Here is an 18,741-nt window from a genome sequence, read left to right on the forward strand (position 1 = left end):
GTGCCATTCCCCTTTTCGCTAATACCATCCCCGGCAGCAGGTGGGACGCGTATGTATTGATCAAACCCCGTTGGTCATTCGCCATTTGGGGTTAATGGCACGAAGGGTAGCTTTGCGCAACACCACTCGCGAGGACATAAAAATGTCCAAGTACTACTAATAGATTTCATTAAAAACTTACCGCCAGTCGCCGTCGTCCGACCGACTCCCAACAACGGTTAAATCCTTCCCCTTCATTACATGGATCAGCGCTGGCACCGCATAACGGTTCGCGTTCGTTTCAAATGAAGGTTTCGCTAATGAAGAAATCAAGTTCATGCTCTTTGCTCTTTGCGTCTACAAGACTGTGATGGTGTGATTGAACACGCACGCGTCCGGCGGTGAACGAGAATGTTCGGAAAATGAGTTGTAAACGTTGTGTGAAAGTTTCTCGTAAAGGCTTTTGAGGTTTTTTTTCTCTTTACACTTTCACTTATGCCAGCCAAACGCATCGGGCTCAAGTTTGTACCTTTGCCCTTCCCGGATGACATTCCTATCATATTAGATCTCTTTCGCGTTTCTTCAGCGTTTCTTTTGAGTGAAGTTAGCGTGGTTAAATTTGTAAAACAAAAGACAAAATACAAGAAAAAACTTCACTTATTAAGTTTGATTTAATTCTCTTCGGTAACAAGTTTTAAAATAACAAAAGTGAAAGTTCAAATTCTAGGGCTTATTTTTCCCTGCATCCGATCTCCGACAGGTTAGACTACACTTGATCCAGCCAACGAGCTCCCTGTGCTCCTCTACGTCTCGTGCCGAACGGATCGCTGACGAGCACCTTCTTGGTCCGGCATCCTTATCACGTGCCCCAGCCAACTTATCCTTCCGGCTTTGGCTACCGTCAGAAACAGCTCAGCTAGCTCGTGATTCTTGGCAAACGCCGTTCGAAAATGGCGAGTATATTGGCGTCCTCCGTCAGCATAGTTCAAGATTCGTACACGCAGAGGACTACCGGACGTATCAAGGTGCGGTATATCGTACATTTCGTGTGTTGTTGGAGTCTTCTGGATCGCAGGAGTTTGTGGAGTCCGTAGTAGGCACGATTTCCCTGAACAATGCGCCACCGGATATCGTTGCTCACGTTGTTGTCCGATGTTACGATCGTACCAAGGTAGCAGAACTCCTCTACCACCTCGAGATCGTCGTCGTCAACTGATATTCTGCTTCCGAGTTGGGCTTTATCACGGTCAGAGCCTCCGGCAAGCGGGTATTTTGTCTTCGTCGCATTGATGCTCAATCCAATTCTATTGGATTGTTGTCACAGTTGTCCATCCGATGCTATCGATGTCATCCGCGAAGCCAAGTAATTGGAGAGATCGGATGAAAATCATGCCCCGGATGTCGAAGCCCGCGCTTCGCATGACACCCTTCAGAGCGAAGTTCAACCACAAACAGGAGAGTCCGTCTCCTTGCCTCAAATCACGGTGAGTTTCGAGCGATTCGACAACGATGCTCGTAACTTTACTTTAATTTTTACTCTCATTACTATTAATTAAAATTGAGGACAGAAGAAAAGATTGCCTTCATCAAAACCTAAACTAATTGTTGTACAATGATTCAAACAGACATCCTAACACTTTAACACCAAACATTTGCTCGATAATGAGAGCAATTTTCTTAACTTATAACCAGACGATCATTATGTTTTTTTACCAAACGTTTAATACACTCCAATCTTACTATTAGCCATTCACAATAAAAACTGATAGCAAATTGATTAATAAATTGCGGAAATAGATAAAAGCGTGCTGAATATTTGAAAGCCAAAAAGAAACGCGGGCTGTAGCATTTTTCAGCAATATTATAAAAACTTTTAACACCATTAAATTAATTTAAATTTATTTGTTTACAATTGATTATTACGGTTCAGTGCCGTATTGTCAACACCGCTTGTGTTGAATAGATTTTCGTATGAATTTCGCAATTTATTTAAATATTCTTTAAAAAACAACAGAAAATAATGACCACGGGCAGCCTGGGTTTTTATGAGGTATGGTCAAGTACGTCAACCAGCTCTAGAATTCCACACACCTAGAAAGTTTTTCGTTTTAATAACCAAAATAATGTGTTACTCTGCAAGAATTTAAATGATTAACGTAGGCCTTTCATTGACTGAAACATGAAGCAAAACCTTGGCCATAAAACTGTGAAAAATGTTTCAAAAATAAATCCTCTAATAGGTGACGAAAGTATATCCCCAGCGAGTTGACTGGGGATATAGTTAGGATCAAATCGATCTATTAATAGGTTTGGCTCACGCTTTTGTCTATTTCGGTCATTTGATAACCAGTTTTCAATCAGTTTTTTTGTGGATGTTTAATGATGAATAAAATGCATGAGCAGTGTAAAACAGCCATGATTTATCAATTGCGAAAGAAAAATCAGAATATTGCCCTCAAAGTCGAGCTTTTCTTGGAGTTTAAGGAGTTCAGATTTAGACGTTAGAGTGGCTATACATTGATATTCCGGTCTGGGGGTCTGATAACAGAGGCGACAGCGACACAGGTCCTCACACGACAGTACCTCAGAAACAAATATGTTTCGTTCCCCCATAGTGAGGGATGTTTATCCAAAAATACATAGTATCAATGAGCCTTGTAACCCTTCTGGCTGGCCGACATGTCAAGTTCGTTAAGCCAAGTAGAAGACGAAGAACGTTGACACATACCTTTCTTGAGCTTCATAGCTCAATCAGTAATATTCAGTTGAAGCATTGGTAGCAGTGTTTGTATATTTCATGGTACATTTTTTACAATCGAAATCGGTGATAAAATTTTATTTGAAAGTGAGTTCAAGACACACAACACAAACCTTTCATACTAAACGATAAATTAAGACTAAATATTTAGTGAAGAACACTCCACTTTCATACAGCATTTCGAAACCACAAACCAATCATTATTTTGGTTTTACACTAGGCAGTAGCCTACCTGGTCCACTAGATCCGAGTAAACACCGTGCACAAGGATGGCAAATGAAAAGCTACGGCTTTACATTAATGAGAATGACCTCGACACGTGGTTCGGGCCCGGGAAAAAGGTTTATGAGATAAATTACAATTTTTTCCACAATAGTTTACAGCTAATTAATAGAAGCATCTCATGTTGCATTCCATAATTCAATTAAAACCCTCATCATTACGAACAGCATAATGGATTAAGCAGCAAAACAAAACAACACAAAAAAAGAGACGGAAACAGCATAAAAATATCCGCACACAAAAACCAATCAATCGGTTAGCGTGGCCAAGCATTACAGGCACGTTTTTCCTGCATTATTTCTATCGGATCACCGCGTCAACAGCGGCAATAATAGTTACCAGGTGTAAGGTTTTACTTTTTTTTTTGCTGTTGTTTAAACGAATACTTTTCATTTCCGTACTCACTTGTCAAACACAAACTCTCGCACCCAAACTCTCCCCTTCGACTCCTCGTGGCATAATTCATTTAACGGCGCATGTACAAATAAAGTGGAATTTAATTAAACAAAATTAACTCCACAAGCACGCACGCATTAAAAACGCACCGCGTGCCCACTTTCGCCACATTTGCCCGGGCCCGAAGTTGACGGAAGGAAAAACTTTAAGCATCATTACCGTTGCGAGGCCGGAAAAAAAGCGGGACTCACTCGCTCGCGAATGACAATCTATGTGTGTCTATGTGGGGCAGGCTGGTGTCATTTTTAGCGATTAAATCGTCCCACCTAATGCTGTCGTTATTATCATGTCAGGTGCTTTTACGAGCGCGGCAAGTGATAATACAATTTTCTCGGTACTCTGTCCTGATGCTCGGTCCTGCACGATTCTTTGATGGCCGATTCTTGAGAATTCCTTCTTCCTGCTGGAAAGACATCACCTTCATCTTGAAGTGTGCGCGTATTTCGGTACAGTTTTTTCTCGTGTCTGATGGCGCTATAATGGACATTTAGTCGCCGTTTTGTGGTACCTTGAACGAGAATGTTCGGTGTACTAAAATGTCTGCCTGCCTGGATACTGTGGGAGGAATGCAGAGAACGTTTGAGAAGCACGTGCATTCGTGCAACGCACGTGTAATCGAGAGCTGTCTCAACATTCCGAGCGAAAAATCCACACCACTAATTATTCCATATATAACAACATCAACACCTTATCAATTTGTTTACTTACCACGGTATTACAATGACTAGAATAACCTGGAAGAGCTGGACATTTTGGGCCATAATTGACACTTCTCCGAACTCATTAACGTGCCCACAGGACTCACGCACTTTCATAAAAAGAAACCATTTCCAAGAACAAATCACGCAAACAAATCAATTACAAATTGCGGCAAACTTCTTTGGCATTGGACAACGGGCGCAAATGATGGGGCAAATACTTTCAAGCAAATACGATTAAATTCGTTGTCCTCCTCCTCGAGCCCTCGCGGGAGTCGCTTAAGAACGCTTGATAGTCTTCGTCCATCGCGACCAGAGCTTACACAATTTCAAAGGCCCACAAGCATCCGGGCGCTAAATATGCCAAAACGAACAATAAATTTTACAACACAGCAATGCCGTCCGTCCATGCTGCCGTATTAGCGTTGCGTCAATATCCGTCATTTTACGCCTGGAGGCTCTTCCAGCGTGTGTTCCACCCCCCCCCCCCCCCCAAAACAAGCAAGCGCCACACCGAGTATCATTTGGTCTTCAAATAAATTAAGAGATCCACCAATCTACAAGGACCCGCCAAGTGAAAGTGAACCGTAAAAAAGTCACCCGAAAGGAAAATAAAGCTTCGGCAAAACTGAGACCGGACCGAACCGGACGCACAGCACACCGCGGTCCGTTGACAGCGTTGAGGGCAAAATGGCAATAAATTTGTGCAGCATAAATTAGTACCGGGGAAAAACCGTTTTTCTCACCAAACAACACACACACACACACAATGACGGAGAGGATCTCTTGCTGTCCGAGCGCTTCGAGCGTCCTCCTTTGCCGATCGTTCCTTTTCTTTCTTTATGATGTCACCCTCAGGTGGTCCGTTTATCATGCGGGTGGGGCACGGCCAGCTGCTGCGCCACGATTTGAAAGTTGAAAATTCTTCCCGCTTGTTGGGCTTAAAAAGCAACAACCATCGGGACCACCGGGAAGGGGAAATAGTCCGGCACGGAGCGAGCACGGAGCACAACCTTCCCAGTGTGGCTACGTTGCTGTTAATTGGAAATTTTATTTATTGACGCTCAGCTGCGTATAAATTACTAATCCTGCTGACTCCTGCTGGCTGTCGGTCGGATATCGGCTTTCAAACTACGCCTTCGGTGCGCAACCAAAAGTGATCCGAGTGCTATTTCTTAAAAGAATCTTACCAGTTAAGCAACACACAGCATATTCCCCTAGGTTATGCAAGCGGTTTCCCTAAACTTTCCAAAAAGTTAGTTATTGAAATTGAAAATGTATGTAAAGCTGGTTACGGATTATGTGCGCTAGAGTCTGTAGCAAGTGTAGGGCGCAATAGGACCATAAATTGAAGTGGCTTTAGAAAACAAAATTAAAACACTTTCAACAAATGCAAGCCGCCACCCACCGGGAAACACCGGGACGCTTTATCTTATGGACAGCGTCCCCCAACTCAACGAAAGAAAAATAAAGCTTCCAGCCTGATGTACCCATCCGGCCAGGTCAGAAAACAATACACAATTGCCGAAAGACTAAGACTTCGGTCGTCAGGAATTATGTCTACCCTCTAGTTTAATGCATAATTTAACAACAAAATTAACAACGCAAAACACATTCCGGTCCGAAACAATCGACACACATATATACAGGGAGACGCCGCATATCAAACTGCAATCACAAACCCCAGGTGCTCGTGTCGCAAAAAAGCCGGCCCAACTTTGGCATTACAATTTTAAGTGAGAAAATAGAATTTTCCCAACCGGCTATTGCGTACAAAATTTCATTTAAGCTTTGCATAATTGTCTCGTGTCCAGTCCCGTGGTTGTTTCTGTTTTGTTATGTGGGTGTGTGTGTGTGTGGGCCTTCTTTGCCCATTGGTAATACAAATTTCCACGAAGCTTTCCCGGAAGTTGGGATGAACTTTTTCCCTACTTTTTTTTCTCCATCCTACGAACTGCAGCGTTTGCAGGAAGCGAGTGTCTTGATGGGATTTTCATTCCGCAGATTTCGAGGTCCGTTTTTCCTATGTCTAGGTGTGTGCCTGTGTTGGTAGTTGGTAAACGGTTTTCCATCCCCTGGTGAAACAATTGTAAAAGCTGTACTGAACTGGGTCAGATCTTCCGGAAGACAAACTTTCAATCTTTCTTAAGTTGACTCCAGTTCTTTGTGTGATGTCGTTTTAGTTCTACCTTTTTTTCCTTGCTCATCAACTTCAAGCAATACTGGTCCTAGACGCGTCCTCCTGTATCGTTTCGTTATTTCGCGTTTTTTTTTTCTTTTGGTTCTGTTTTGTCCCTGCTCTTGTCCTTTGTCATCCTTCAACAGACCCTTTCCAACGAGTCCTCTAGTCTGTGGTTTGAAACCATTATCCGGAAGTTTAATGTCTGAGTGTATAGCAGCAGCAAACCTTCCGCACCAAGAATTCTGACCGATGACACCCCGAAGGTGCCCTTACCAGTGTCGAAGTTTAATCACGATGGCTTTTGCTCGTTTTCGCGATACTCCATGCACCGTTATTAATGTGACCTTACCGCTCTCGCCGTCGCTGGAATTTGTCAGTATCGCTAACTAAACTTTCTGTGTCCCCGTGGCAAAGATTACCTCCCGGAAGCGCCGGGTTGGAGTGTCCGTCTCAAAACAGCAGGCACCCAAGTCAGGTCGCGCCAGGATCAGGAGCCACCCGAATGGCAAACTCAACTTGTCCATCGTAACTGTACAAAACTGCACGAAAAGTTCTGCCCGATTCTTTATCCGTCCTTTTTTTCCATTTTCGCGGGTGCGCCTCCTGCAATCTTGTGCGATAAATTTCAACTTTCCAACACCAGTTTCCGTGGCGCGAGTGCTTGGGAAATAAATAGTTTTACATAATCTTATTCTCGCCGTTAACGAGCCTTCTTGAGCTGTGCTTTACCATTCACAGCGCGAAAACATCTGCTGGACCCGATTTTAGTGCACAGAAGCCAGGAGGGACGGATAAAGCGCCACATCCTTCTTTCTGGTCACAAAACCTCAATAGTCAATAGTCTCGATTGACTTTTGGAGCTGTACATTGAAATTGTGTTGAAATGACGAGCGAACGAACGAACCACAGCACAGGTTCAATCAGTTCCTGGATGATGTTCGGCTCAAGAAAAAGGTTTGTCGACCAAGCCAACCAACTTCCCGGCAGTAGAAGTGCCACTCAACACAGTACACATCCTGTCCGACCGGTGTTAAGTTTTGTGGCGAATCTTCTTTCAGCAATTCCCGTTCCGGAAATCATCTACAGCGAAAGCACAAAAACGGGAAACGAGCTAAAATTTATTTCGGAAAATGGATGTTGATTAAATTGAACTCTGTCAGAAAGAGGTAACGGCTTCACACCAGTGGGCAGCCATCTCTAGCCCATCTGCTTTATGTCCGGTCGACATCGGTCTTATCAAGGGATAAGACCGGACCCTAACCCTCCTGCTACCGCGCAAATCATCAACCGAGCACGTGATGATAAACTTCAAAACCGTATCAAAACCAACTTCCGGGTCCGGACAAACTTCGCTCCGAAAACGGTTGCGGTGGAAAAGTGGAAGAAGTTTACCGAGCCAAAGCAGCGGACTGATAAGCTTAGCAGAACGACCATGTACTGGGGCAGCCCGAAACCAGCAGATTGTCGACGTATACGTGAAGCGTGCCACCAGAATGGGGGACATACTTTTGCAATTATGCAGTTAGTTTTTTAGAACCAAGCCAGAAGACGAACCCGTTCGATGTTACGTGGTGCAAAGTGTGCACAGTGCCATGCAACAGCACCGCAACAGCTGTTTGAGCTGATGCAACTGCGTCCGGCAGTTCCGTTTCTAAACCTATCAAAACTGACTTTTGCAACTGCTTCCTGTGCTCTCCTGGCTGCTGTTGCACAAAGCGCCTGGTCGTCCCAGGATTAGTTTATATTTACGACGTACTCACCCGAGGATTGGTGTCCACTCGTGCGGACGGACGAACGGGTAGAATCACTTGCCGTGCCACAGACGTGTGACACGAGGACTGGGCCCAGTACCGATGGACACAATTTTTCATCGCCACATCGCAAACGCTTCCGGACAAACTTTGTCCATTCGCGCCAAACGTACTTTGTACGGTGACCAGGGGTTGGGATGATGTTGTTCCTGCTGGTTCACACACTCCACTACACAACAAGCTGGCCAGCCGAGAAAGGTAGTGAAAGGGAATGAAAAACTGCACCATGTGTTACACGCTCGCTGTGTTTGCCATGTTTGTTTCGAACGGCCATTTTCCATTACGGTGAGATTTTCCACCGCGCACACACGAGCTTAATTAACGACTATCATAAGCCAATGTCACCGAACGCGTGCTGCACCAACAAAAATGGAACGTTTCGAAGTCAAAATAACGATCAAAAGAAAAATTGGATGCATTAAAAGTAATTCCGTTCGCTGCAAATGGTGTTGAGGTTGGCTTATTTTTTACTTTGCTTTACTCCAAATAAAATTCTAACTTTCCTGCTTGTGTTTGGACTCTTCGAACCGGCAAAATTGAGTGGAGAAGCATGACGGCAGGAACACTCGTCCACCAACGTTTTGGTTATTTATTTTTGCTTTACGTCGCTATGGTGAGGTAGCATCTCCTATATGGGCGTCACCTGTACTATAAAAAGCTCCCAGCACCATACCTGGAAAAGTTTATAAACTGACCTTTTTCGTACTTAGGCAAACAAACACTAAGCATCCTGGGCCAAAGCCCGTGTGTTCGGAATTCTTTTCGCAATGGTTCGTCTACCGCAACGCAATAGATGTTTTGTGTTGGCTTTCTTTTACCCGGACAACCGTCTTCCATTAGGCGTCCCTCAAATATCGTCCAGGATCTCTAAGTAGGACGCCTCGGACACGGTAAAGTGCTGGGAGCATACATTTATTGTTGAAATTATTGACTCTTTAGTATTCATGGACTGTTCTAGGGCCGAGGCCCAGAAGTCCCGCGTACCTGTTACCGTAGAACACAACAAAAGGAAGCCAAGCGAAATCATTAATCCTCTTACCTGGTTACTTGGCCACCTCGGCTTTTTGTCTTTCTTTCCAAGGAAAACTTCTCTTCTACAAAAAAAAAAAAATCTTTGACAGGAAACACTCGGTAACGGTAATTACAAACTGCAACTGACGACTAGCATGTAGGCAGGTATCCGAATCGCTGTTTTTCGTCAGGTATTGACACATTTTCCTTAATCTTCCGGCAGATGGCAGTGGACATACTTGAAGAAAAAAAAGCTGAAAAAACGCAACTCTTCCAGCTGCAAGCTTAATGGAACACATTTCGGCTTTATTTGCTACAGGAAAGAAAGGAAATAGCCGAAAATGTAAGGAATTAACTCCCATTGCAGCACACTTTCCGACTTCATCAGAAAGCTGGATTTGTCTACCTTTATTCAATCTGGTGCTGATAATCACATCAAACATGAACATCTTGCTTTACCTTTCTTTTGCGAGTGATGCTTCTTAAAACATCGATCGGATGATTTCGCTGAGCTTCACGTGAAACCATTTCCGTCCTTTGATCCTACTTGCCTTAAAGAATAATGACAGTTGAGGTTTAGTGTCTGCGGCCATGATGTTCTGTTCAGCCAGTGATGAAACGATATAGGCTTATCTTGTACTTCTGACATTCGTTATCATTAAGCTGTCAATGGAAGCCGTCCGATAATCTTCCAACAAACACATGCACGGACCAAGGGTTTTAATGTCCATGCTCAAAAAAGACCAGCAAGATCTCTCCCCCGAGGGTAAAGCACAACGCATAAACGATACCATAATCGTTTGCACGATAAAATCTTCTGCAAAACCCCTTTTCATAGCGCTGCCAAACACCGACCAGTTAAGCCAGCTGCCAGCTAGCGAGTGCCAAAAAATCAATAGGTAAAAACATTTTAATGGCGGTTTCGGGTTTTATCGTACCGTCCGACGTGTTATCCGATGATGCGTGCTCCTATCACGAACGAGGGGGGGGATCTTTGTGTAGTAACACGTTAGGCGCTTCATATTCTCTAATGTCCACGGTATACGTGCGTGCGGCGTGTAGTGAATGAGGAATTTGGCGCACTTGCAAACATGCACAAGGCATATGTGTGTTTGCAACCTTTTATCGCTCTGCCGATGGGATACGGGACCCTATCAATCGTGTCAACGGTTTGACTGGTCATCCTGCCGGAGGTCATGTACCGGGCAAATGTATCATCCGGACCGTATGCATCCTGCTAGTGTAATAAAATTACTACTACCGCATCCCCCGTGTACATGGGTGACTAATTGCAGCGGACATTAATCAACAGTCCGAGAGTGCACTTCAGAGCCGTACCTATGTAGTGCAGCGGGCCACTAATCAATAACGTTGTAATTAATGCGCACAAAGGACAGCGGTCGCGATTGTTTTCCACCAAATACTGCTTCCCGGTGAAGGTGGTTAAGAGCAACATGATCTCTGATGGTGGTCAGAGTAGTTACAATAATGCCAAATGACCAATTCTATCATGCCAATGGACACGCCGTGTGGATTCTATTCACCCGGAATGAAGGGGCTGAGTTTATTGAGCATTTTAGTAGGAGCTACTAGTGAAATAAATAGCAAATACTTCACCACTATTCGTTCACAGGCTGTACGTATGTGGAGTTAATGAAATCAAAAGATGGCTTGTACCGCTGCAGATAAATCCGTCGATAAAGAATCCAATTGCTTCGCACCTTCTTCCAGTGTGCCACGTGTTCCTCCAGCAAATTCCTTGGATCGCTTGTCTAAAAAAAACGAACATTTAGCATATTAACTCATGTTGATAACTTGAAAGTTGATACTTACAAAATCCTTGTCTTGCGTTACGATTCTTTGAAATGGCTTTACCGTTGGATACGGTAGCATGTTCGCTGGCAGCGGAGGAGGCATCTTCTGGAAGATGCCAGTTTCATCCGGAACGTCGAAATGCTGGTAGCTTTGACGTGCGTCTGACGGTGAAGCACACGATGTAGTGGAAGAATAACGCATACGGGGAACGGGAGAATCTTCACTACGTTGCGGGATTGCATGATGGAACCAAAATCGAAGTTTTGCATAGTACGAAGCATGCTGATCCTGCTCGTCTACGTCGATACACTTCCCGAACAGTGTCAACTTGTAGCCTTTCTGTTCTACGCCTGTTTCCTCTAGTTTCATTTGCTGTTCCGCGACACGGTTACGGCTCGATCGCTGGGTAGTTCTCTGCTTTTTTCGCGGAGATTTCGGCATTTTCGACAGGATGTCTCGATAACAACTTTGCAAAGTACTAGGCCGGCACGAAAATTGGATCTCACCGAGTTCTAGATGATTATTTGACAGCTGATCGAGTGACTGTTTAAACAGATGGATCCAATACTAATGTATTGGCGCAGCGATCATAAAATAAAAACAAATTGTGAAACTAAAGTATTTGCTTGTGAAAAAGCACTACAAACAACAAACCCTATCTACGATTGACCATAATGTTTCAATTTCACTCTCCATTCAATAGCAATTTAATGGGCAATTGTTCACCCCCAACTCTGACCTAAATCTTTTCCGCAACAGTTCCCACGTTACAACGCGAGAAAATGGAAATCATCACCACAAATTCGATTCGGAAAAAACGCAACCCTTCGCTCATTTTCTTTTCAGTTCCATTGTCAGCATGTCATTAGCAGATTCTGCTTTTCCATCGTCCTTTTTTTTATTTACTTTTTTTTTACACCAAACGGCCCAACCGTAAAAACATCACAAGCTTGAAAGGTATTCCCTGTGGTTTTTCGAGCTTGAATTAGACCCGATTTTCCATGCCCAACATTCACCAACATACACAAAGCGCACTTCAAATAAAGGTAGGCAGGTTTTTCGAAGGTTTGACTGTGGGGCACAAGACAAATCGGGTCAAAAATCAGTGCGCCACGCGAAGCGGCAGCGGTGAACGGCGCGGGACGGGTGGTTAGAGCTCGTATGTGTGTTACTTCTCGGCAATAAATCAATATAAACGAGCTATTTTTCACTCTCGATTGCCTTTCAGCTCACACCACAGCGCCAGACACAATCCGTCAACTATGCCCGGCTGGGGCGAACAGAAGTCAGCATGGTCGCGTAGTGATTGTTTCGTTGGCGACGTACGAAAGTCAGAGTTTGTTGTTGACGTGTGTGTGTGTGTGTGTGTGTGTGTGTGTGTGTGTGTGTGTGTGTGTGTGTGTGTGTGTGTGTGTGTGTGTGTGTGCGGCGGTGGAAAGATACCCCCCATCAACAACTTGCTCATTGAAACCGGTACACCCAAGTCTAGGTCAGTTGGTCGATTTTACTACAGACGGTTCGCACGGGCAGTGAATGGATCCGGGTTTTTGTAACAATTTTCCCGAAAGATGTCGCTCGCCCTCCCAGACAGTGCTGCAGAGGAATATCCCGACAACGTGCGCAAAGAGCGCATGTGCCATTCTGTAAGCGGTTCATTTTTACCTCGGAATGAACTACCGGCAAACGAGCAAAAGTTGGCTGTCGGTAGTTCCACGACTGCAACACGAACTTCTCCTTCCGAATTTTGGACGAGAATTTGGTGTGATTTTCCGTACACGAACGATGTTAGTCTTTTGCCGCGCTTCTATGCAGAAGCATGGAAAAAGGAACTCTCGTTAGGATTAGTGCCAAATTATTGGAGCTTTTGTCGGTACCGTTCCGTTGCTAGAGATCAAAGCAGTACGGTGCTGGCGTACCTGTACACAACCTACGGTACTGTTTCCCTGGTAACCCGGTCGCGAACCGATGCTCCAGAAAGTGATACCGCGCTGCACTGGTGTAGGTTTTTGCTCCATCCACGCCAAGTGTTTCTCTCTGAAGAGTGTTTCACGTTGCGAACGGAAGAAAGCTTCCAACCAGCGCTAACGATATTGGTGACATTTTTCACCTTTTTTTTTTATTCTGTCCCAAATATAGATCCACTACTGCAATGGATTTGCTGGACTTTATTGCACTCTTCAAGCGTGTCAGCGTGTCGTTTGAACGTGCCGGTGTAGAGGCGCGCATCCAGCCGTACGAACGCACCGGAGAACACAACAGACACTTGGAGTTTAGAAAAAGCTCTTGATACAACACGTATGTTGGAGCAACACGTTGACGTTGACTGTTGTAGTAGAAGTTTTGCAAAGTGTTCATACAGCACAAAATTTGTTCGAAAATTGTGCATTGCTCTTCAACTGAGCGTTGGGAAATGCTTAAAATAGAATAAAATAATGTTAGGAAGCTCCGTCTTCCTTTTTCTCCATTTAGAGTGCTTAACAAAACTTTACAAAACAGGAAACCGTTGACGTGAACAGGACCTGTAACTCGCTTATCTAAAAAAATACACAACTTTCGAAATGCTTTCACAAGCAACAAGCAAACTTGGAAAACTTACAAAGCTTCACCAGAGCAAGGCTGACTTTCAAAAACAAAACAAAAAATACTCCGAGACGTGATTAATGACTTATGCTAAAACGAAAGGATATGCTCCAAAACACGGAAACTCCCGACAGTGCTGCTGCTGGGGTTTGGCTTCCATTTTAGCTTAAGAGCTATTGATAGTCGCAGAAAGTCAAATAGTAACACAATTCGTCATCCTTTGTTTGGGTGCGATTCGGTAGGCGAAAGTGAAGTGACAGTTTGTGTAGGGTAAAGTAAAGGAAAGGAATTAATTTTCAACGAAAAAGGCTGAATGTCCGAAATGCTTCAATTTTAAACATTTAAACAGAAGCCATGATAAGCAAAAGAGGAATATTTATACGTTTAAAATTAGACAAATCGGTTCAACCGATGTTTGTTGTGCTTCGAGGAACTCACGTAAAGTAAACGATAAATAAAGCAATAAAAATTAACTCAATAAAGACAAATGTTATTAGACGAACATTTCAATATTTCCATCATAAATAGACAAGAAAACAAATGTTTCTTTCTGTATCACACGGAGTAACGTAACACCCTCTCGAAGCCTTGATGTTCCATCACCGATACACATTGTGCGTATCAAATTGCTAAAAAGGGATTTAAACACCCACCACTTCACAGGCCGGCCAACCTGTGGAGCGGTTTAAGATGGGACCGGATTTTTGTCATTCTATTTTCCCGATCAGCACGATGGTTCGCATGCTCAGCTAGCAACTAGCTCAAATCCCCCAAAGGCCTAAATGTGACACACAGCCGACCCAGATGCAAGGCTCTATAGGAGCGAGTGAAATAAAATAAGGGTCATTCCGGTTCGGTGCGTCCGTAAGAAAAGCAACCGATATCCACCGAGCTACACGCAAATTTCCAATGTCCTTTGCGGAAGTTCTGCCAGCCTTGAAATGCAAACATTTGCATTAGTTTCGCCTCATAAAACACACCGTCGGTTTGGTGTATTTTTGTGAACTCGCTTGCTCACACCCCCAGTTGCTCTATTTCTGGTAGTTCATTCAATCGTAATGTTTGTTTTAACTCGTTTTTTTTTTTCTTTCAAACTACCTTTTTCTCTACATGCGTATTGCGTTCCGCACGGGAGCCAGATAGAAAGAAAATATTGAACAGTGTCCAACAGAGATGTTTTATTATTGCGGGACTGTTGAAGCGATCTGTTGAAAAAATGTGTCATATTATTTGAGGAAGCAAACGAAACACTCTAGCACACTTTTATCTGAAAAGCAAGAACTAGGTTCTGGGATATAGTTTGTGGTGCGAAAAAGGTGATTGATTGTTTTGCAACAAGCATCAAGCAGCGGTGTTATATTGAGTACCATTATTTCCTTTCCATTCAAAGTAATAATTTCTTGTAGAATCGATCGAAAAGCTTTGTGCTATAGTGTCTAATTCATTCTTAAATTCATGCCATTTAATTTATTTTCTGCTGAAGTTTTCTGCTCCTGGAATTAGTTTATTTTCTACTGAAAAAATGCCAATAAAATACATCAGTTACGCAGAACAAAACTGATGCACAAATCGTAACACGTTTGGAAAAATAATCTTACTCTCCATGGACGGCTCCGTTCCTGAATCTAATGTATGCTCTTCACGTTAAAAAAAAATACATTAAATGTCAGCTTAGTACTTAGAAAAATCATTCCCAAACCACATCAGCACAGCACAGTCCCGTTCTCGAGGAAAACAAATTAGCATGACCACGTAAGCTCGCCGAGGAAAAAAAACCCCACCCTTATCATTCGAAAGCACTTCTCTAGCGGTATTTTGCTATGCAAAAGCTTTCCACCAAAAACCATTCGTTCTCGGTGCTCCACAGCATTCTGCCCAGCAAGCAGGATGATTTTGTAATCTTTTCACAATTCATCTAACCTTCACAGAACAATCCATCCATCTATCCATCCATCCATCGGATCGCACAATGTACTGCCTGTCTTCATTTTCCCGACCAGCACAAACACATACCTCAAAGCCACGATGCTTAAACTCACTGGCAAAGCTTTGGCTAATTGTTATTCCACTGTTGCACGTACGTACACCGGCCACGGACAGTTCCAAACGCTCAACCCTGAAACGCAAAACCGATCCAACGTCCGGCAATGGAGGACGCATTTGAATACAAAACCAGCCAACCAACCATTTGGACCAATGTCGAATGTCGTACCCGTTTCCCGGTACGACTAGCAGTTCGTCTAGGATAATGTACAGAGATATTTCATCCCCGGGATCATCAGAGGTCCGGAGAGGTAGGGGAACAAATGAAAAAATCATAAGCCATCACCAAACCCTCTCCGGAGGTAAAGGGGCAGGGCATGAATATGAATGATGTCCTCCAGGATATCAGGTCCATCATCAGAGGTCAGCCTCACACAGACACAGCCATAGAGAAACACATTCCATGTTTAAGAACTTTTCTTTATTTCTTTTTGTTTGCCGTTTTGTTTTATTTTAATTTTTTAAACCGCGATCCTTATTTCTCTGTCTGTCACAAACACCGACAAACTGAACTCTACTAAATTTTCACCATAGAAAAACCGTGTAAACCCTTTCGTTTAGTCTGCTATTAGCTTGTTTGTTGTCGCCTTACTTTTCTTCTAGCGATGTTTCCTCCTTTCCTATTCTTTTTTGTTTGTTTTCATTTGTTTCTTTTTCGCTCTTGCGTGTTGTTATGATTCGCTTGCTTCTTTCTTTATCATCTTTTCGTTTAAATTTCTTTTATTCAATGCAATAAACAGTTTGTTTCTTTCTTTGTGCTACGCGACATGTTGATTGTCGTCGATTTATTTACCAAACAAAAGACGTAAGGATCAACAAGATCAATTTATATTGTTTTAGTTCCTCTCTTCCTCATCCTTCCTTTTCTCACTAAGCAAGATAAATTACTTATTTGCAGTTATTTTTTGTTCACATTTGATTATCCTTTGCTACCCGCCCACTTATTCGTTTTTTTTTTTTATTCTTTTCGTGTTCGTGTTGCTTTCGTTTTACGATCTTGTTTTACATTATTTTTATTCGTTTACTATTTATCTCTAGTGCGTTTGTGTGTTCGGCTCTTCTTTACTACTTACAATCGATTTTACAGTGCGTTATATATTTTATTGTCTTAGCAGGACAAAAAAAAAGCGTACAAAGAAAAGGAAACATACAGACTTGCCATTTTAAGATGTAAGAAAAGTAAAACCAGCTCGCGTTTCTTTAGTCGAAAGGAAAGAAACATATAATCACTATTTATGTTGAGAATACTAAATGGAAACTATAAAAGAAGCTAGAGGAAAGCGTCTGTTGTATGTTTTTGTTTTAATGCCACCCAGCAATAGACGTGACAAGAAAAGGCATAGATAAAAAAAAAACTTACTCCTTTGCAAAATCGTTAATCGAATAAATAGCTCCATGTGCAACGTTTTGATGTGGAACAAACATATCTACCACCGCAGTTTTTTGTTCTTTAGGGAACGAATAACGTTGCCCTTGGACTTTTTTTTCCTGCTCGCTTGCTGGCCAAATGTCTGTACAAATTCCTTTCCAAGCTAGCTGGCAATATATTTGCACGACTGTCTCTCTTTCTCTCTCTCTCTCTCTCTCCCTAGTGCTCAATCTCTTTTTATCCCCAAACATACATAACAACTATCATGCAATTACATACTCAAACATACATACAAACAGATCCTAGTTGGGTTGGCACGGGTTAGTGGGGGGGGGGGGGGTGGGGGGTGGGAGACGTTTGTTGCTGTTGTCAGAGATGTCGGGGGAGTCATCGCTTCCGCTTCTTACGTTCGTGTCATCATGCCATTAATCATGATGTTGGCGAGCGCATTTCGACGCTTACGCCAGGTGCCCATACCCTGCGAATGGTACTGTAGCTGGGCGTACCACTGTTTCGTTTTCGTACCGTCCTCAGCCTGCCGGAGAAGGTAAAGGTTGTGTGTGTGTGTGTGAGAGAGAGAAGAAAAAATTGGAAAATAGTTTCAGTATGTGACACCACGTTCCAGCGCTCCGAACGCAATATTGATTGATGCGCCCCATCGGAGAGGAAGCACCCGGGTATGTATATTACACGTACCTTGAATATGAAGGACTCCTTCGAGAGGATCTCCTGCACCTCGAAATAGTCCTCCCAGTCGTGCTCGGAGCAGACGATGCACCGGTCAAGGAACAGTGGCTCGCGTAGAAGCGTATACCGGCCACCCTTTTCGCGCACCAGCAGCAGGGATGCCTCGCGGATGCCCGTGTGCCGGGGAAAGCTGAGCGTTTCCGACAGGGCCCGGTCCGCTTTGTAGCTGGCCGTGGGCTGAAAGCAACGAGGGTAAAAAGAATGTTGAGTAAGGTGAATATCTTAAGGACTGAAATTCCTTTTTTTGATGCATTTTATCATGATTTGTGACCATCCTCTTTTCAGACACGCGCATGAGAAATGGGAATGAAAATTTAGGATTCCTTTAGGTCATCTCAGGTCCTGTCCTAGACATGCTAGACACACCTGATTTGCATGGTAAAGACCACCAATCTTCATTAATGGTTGGAACCCGTTGTCAGACATTTTATGAATCGTTTTGATTCTTTACTAACTTATTTTTTTTAATGTCTCAGTTGATGACTAAGGAAAATAAGCTCAAAAAAACAAAACAAAAGTATTAACTTCATTTCTAATTGCCATCTTCAAATCTCATCCTCTTACCTTTCCATTGGTGACCAAAAGTGCATTGATAGAGGTCAACTTGATCGTTCGGCTCTTTTTCCAGTTGCCATCGTTTGGCTGGGTAAAAAGCAACCGTCCCTCGATAGCGAACCGGACCTCCTCGTGATTCCACTCCAGCACATCGACCGCCATCTTGCGCAGCTTAATATTGATCATGTCCAGTTCGCAGGACAGTCGGCGCCCTGGGCTGGACGATGAGATTCGGCGCCATAGCTTCGTCGGTACATCCTTCGCTTCCCGGTTCATGTGGTTTAGATGTAGTTCAATCTTTTCCTGCGATTGCTTCAGCAGCTCTTTACCCTCCAGATGGGCCGGAGTAACCTTGTAAAGGCGGGCCAACAGCAGTGGGTACTTGGTGACACGTTGCACCGGGACCTAAAACAAACATCGAAAAAAAATCATTTATATATTGTCACGCCCATTAC

General features: G+C 43.5%; 4 protein-coding genes across 4 annotated transcripts in view; 1 reads left to right on the plus strand and 3 right to left on the minus strand.

Moving 5' to 3' along the window:
• Window positions 1–18,741, plus strand: part of LOC126563129 (coatomer subunit zeta-1) — a 558,371-nt gene that overhangs the window by 301,774 nt on the left and 237,856 nt on the right. The gene's annotated exons all lie outside the window — the stretch shown is intronic.
• LOC126561377 (trafficking protein particle complex subunit 11) overlaps window positions 1–18,741 on the minus strand; it is a 411,048-nt gene that overhangs the window by 249,597 nt on the left and 142,710 nt on the right. The gene's annotated exons all lie outside the window — the stretch shown is intronic.
• LOC126563094 (uncharacterized) lies at window positions 10,797–11,433 on the minus strand. The gene is made up of 2 exons (XM_050219709.1): window positions 11,011–11,433; window positions 10,797–10,949 (listed from the first exon to the last, which is right to left on the minus strand). The coding sequence occupies exons 1-2, from the start codon at window positions 11,431–11,433 to the stop codon at window positions 10,797–10,799; spliced, it is 576 nt and encodes a 191-aa protein (XP_050075666.1).
• LOC126561302 (uncharacterized) overlaps window positions 17,364–18,741 on the minus strand; it is a 60,030-nt gene continuing 58,652 nt past the window's right edge. The window contains exons 5-7 of the mRNA XM_050217357.1: window positions 18,296–18,691; window positions 17,681–17,908; window positions 17,364–17,519 (exon numbers count right to left, since the gene is read on the minus strand). Coding sequence (XP_050073314.1) covers window positions 17,388–17,519; window positions 17,681–17,908; window positions 18,296–18,691 — 756 coding nt within the window. The 3' untranslated portion in view covers window positions 17,364–17,387. The remainder of the gene's footprint in view (window positions 17,520–17,680; window positions 17,909–18,295; window positions 18,692–18,741) is intronic.

The sequence above is a fragment of the Anopheles maculipalpis genome, chromosome 3RL (genome assembly GCF_943734695.1).
Source record: "Anopheles maculipalpis chromosome 3RL, idAnoMacuDA_375_x, whole genome shotgun sequence".
Classification (NCBI taxonomy): Eukaryota; Metazoa; Arthropoda; class Insecta; order Diptera; family Culicidae; genus Anopheles; species Anopheles maculipalpis.

Excerpts from the sequence above, each read along its gene's own strand:
- LOC126563094 (XM_050219709.1), bottom strand. The coding sequence starts at position 11,433 with ATGCCGAAATCTCCGCGAAAAAAGCAGAGAACTACCCAGCGATCGAGC. Across the intron at positions 10,950-11,010 it reads TAACGCAAGACAAGGATTTT|ACAAGCGATCCAAGGAATTT; the intron begins GTAAGTATCAAC and ends CGTTTTTTTTAG.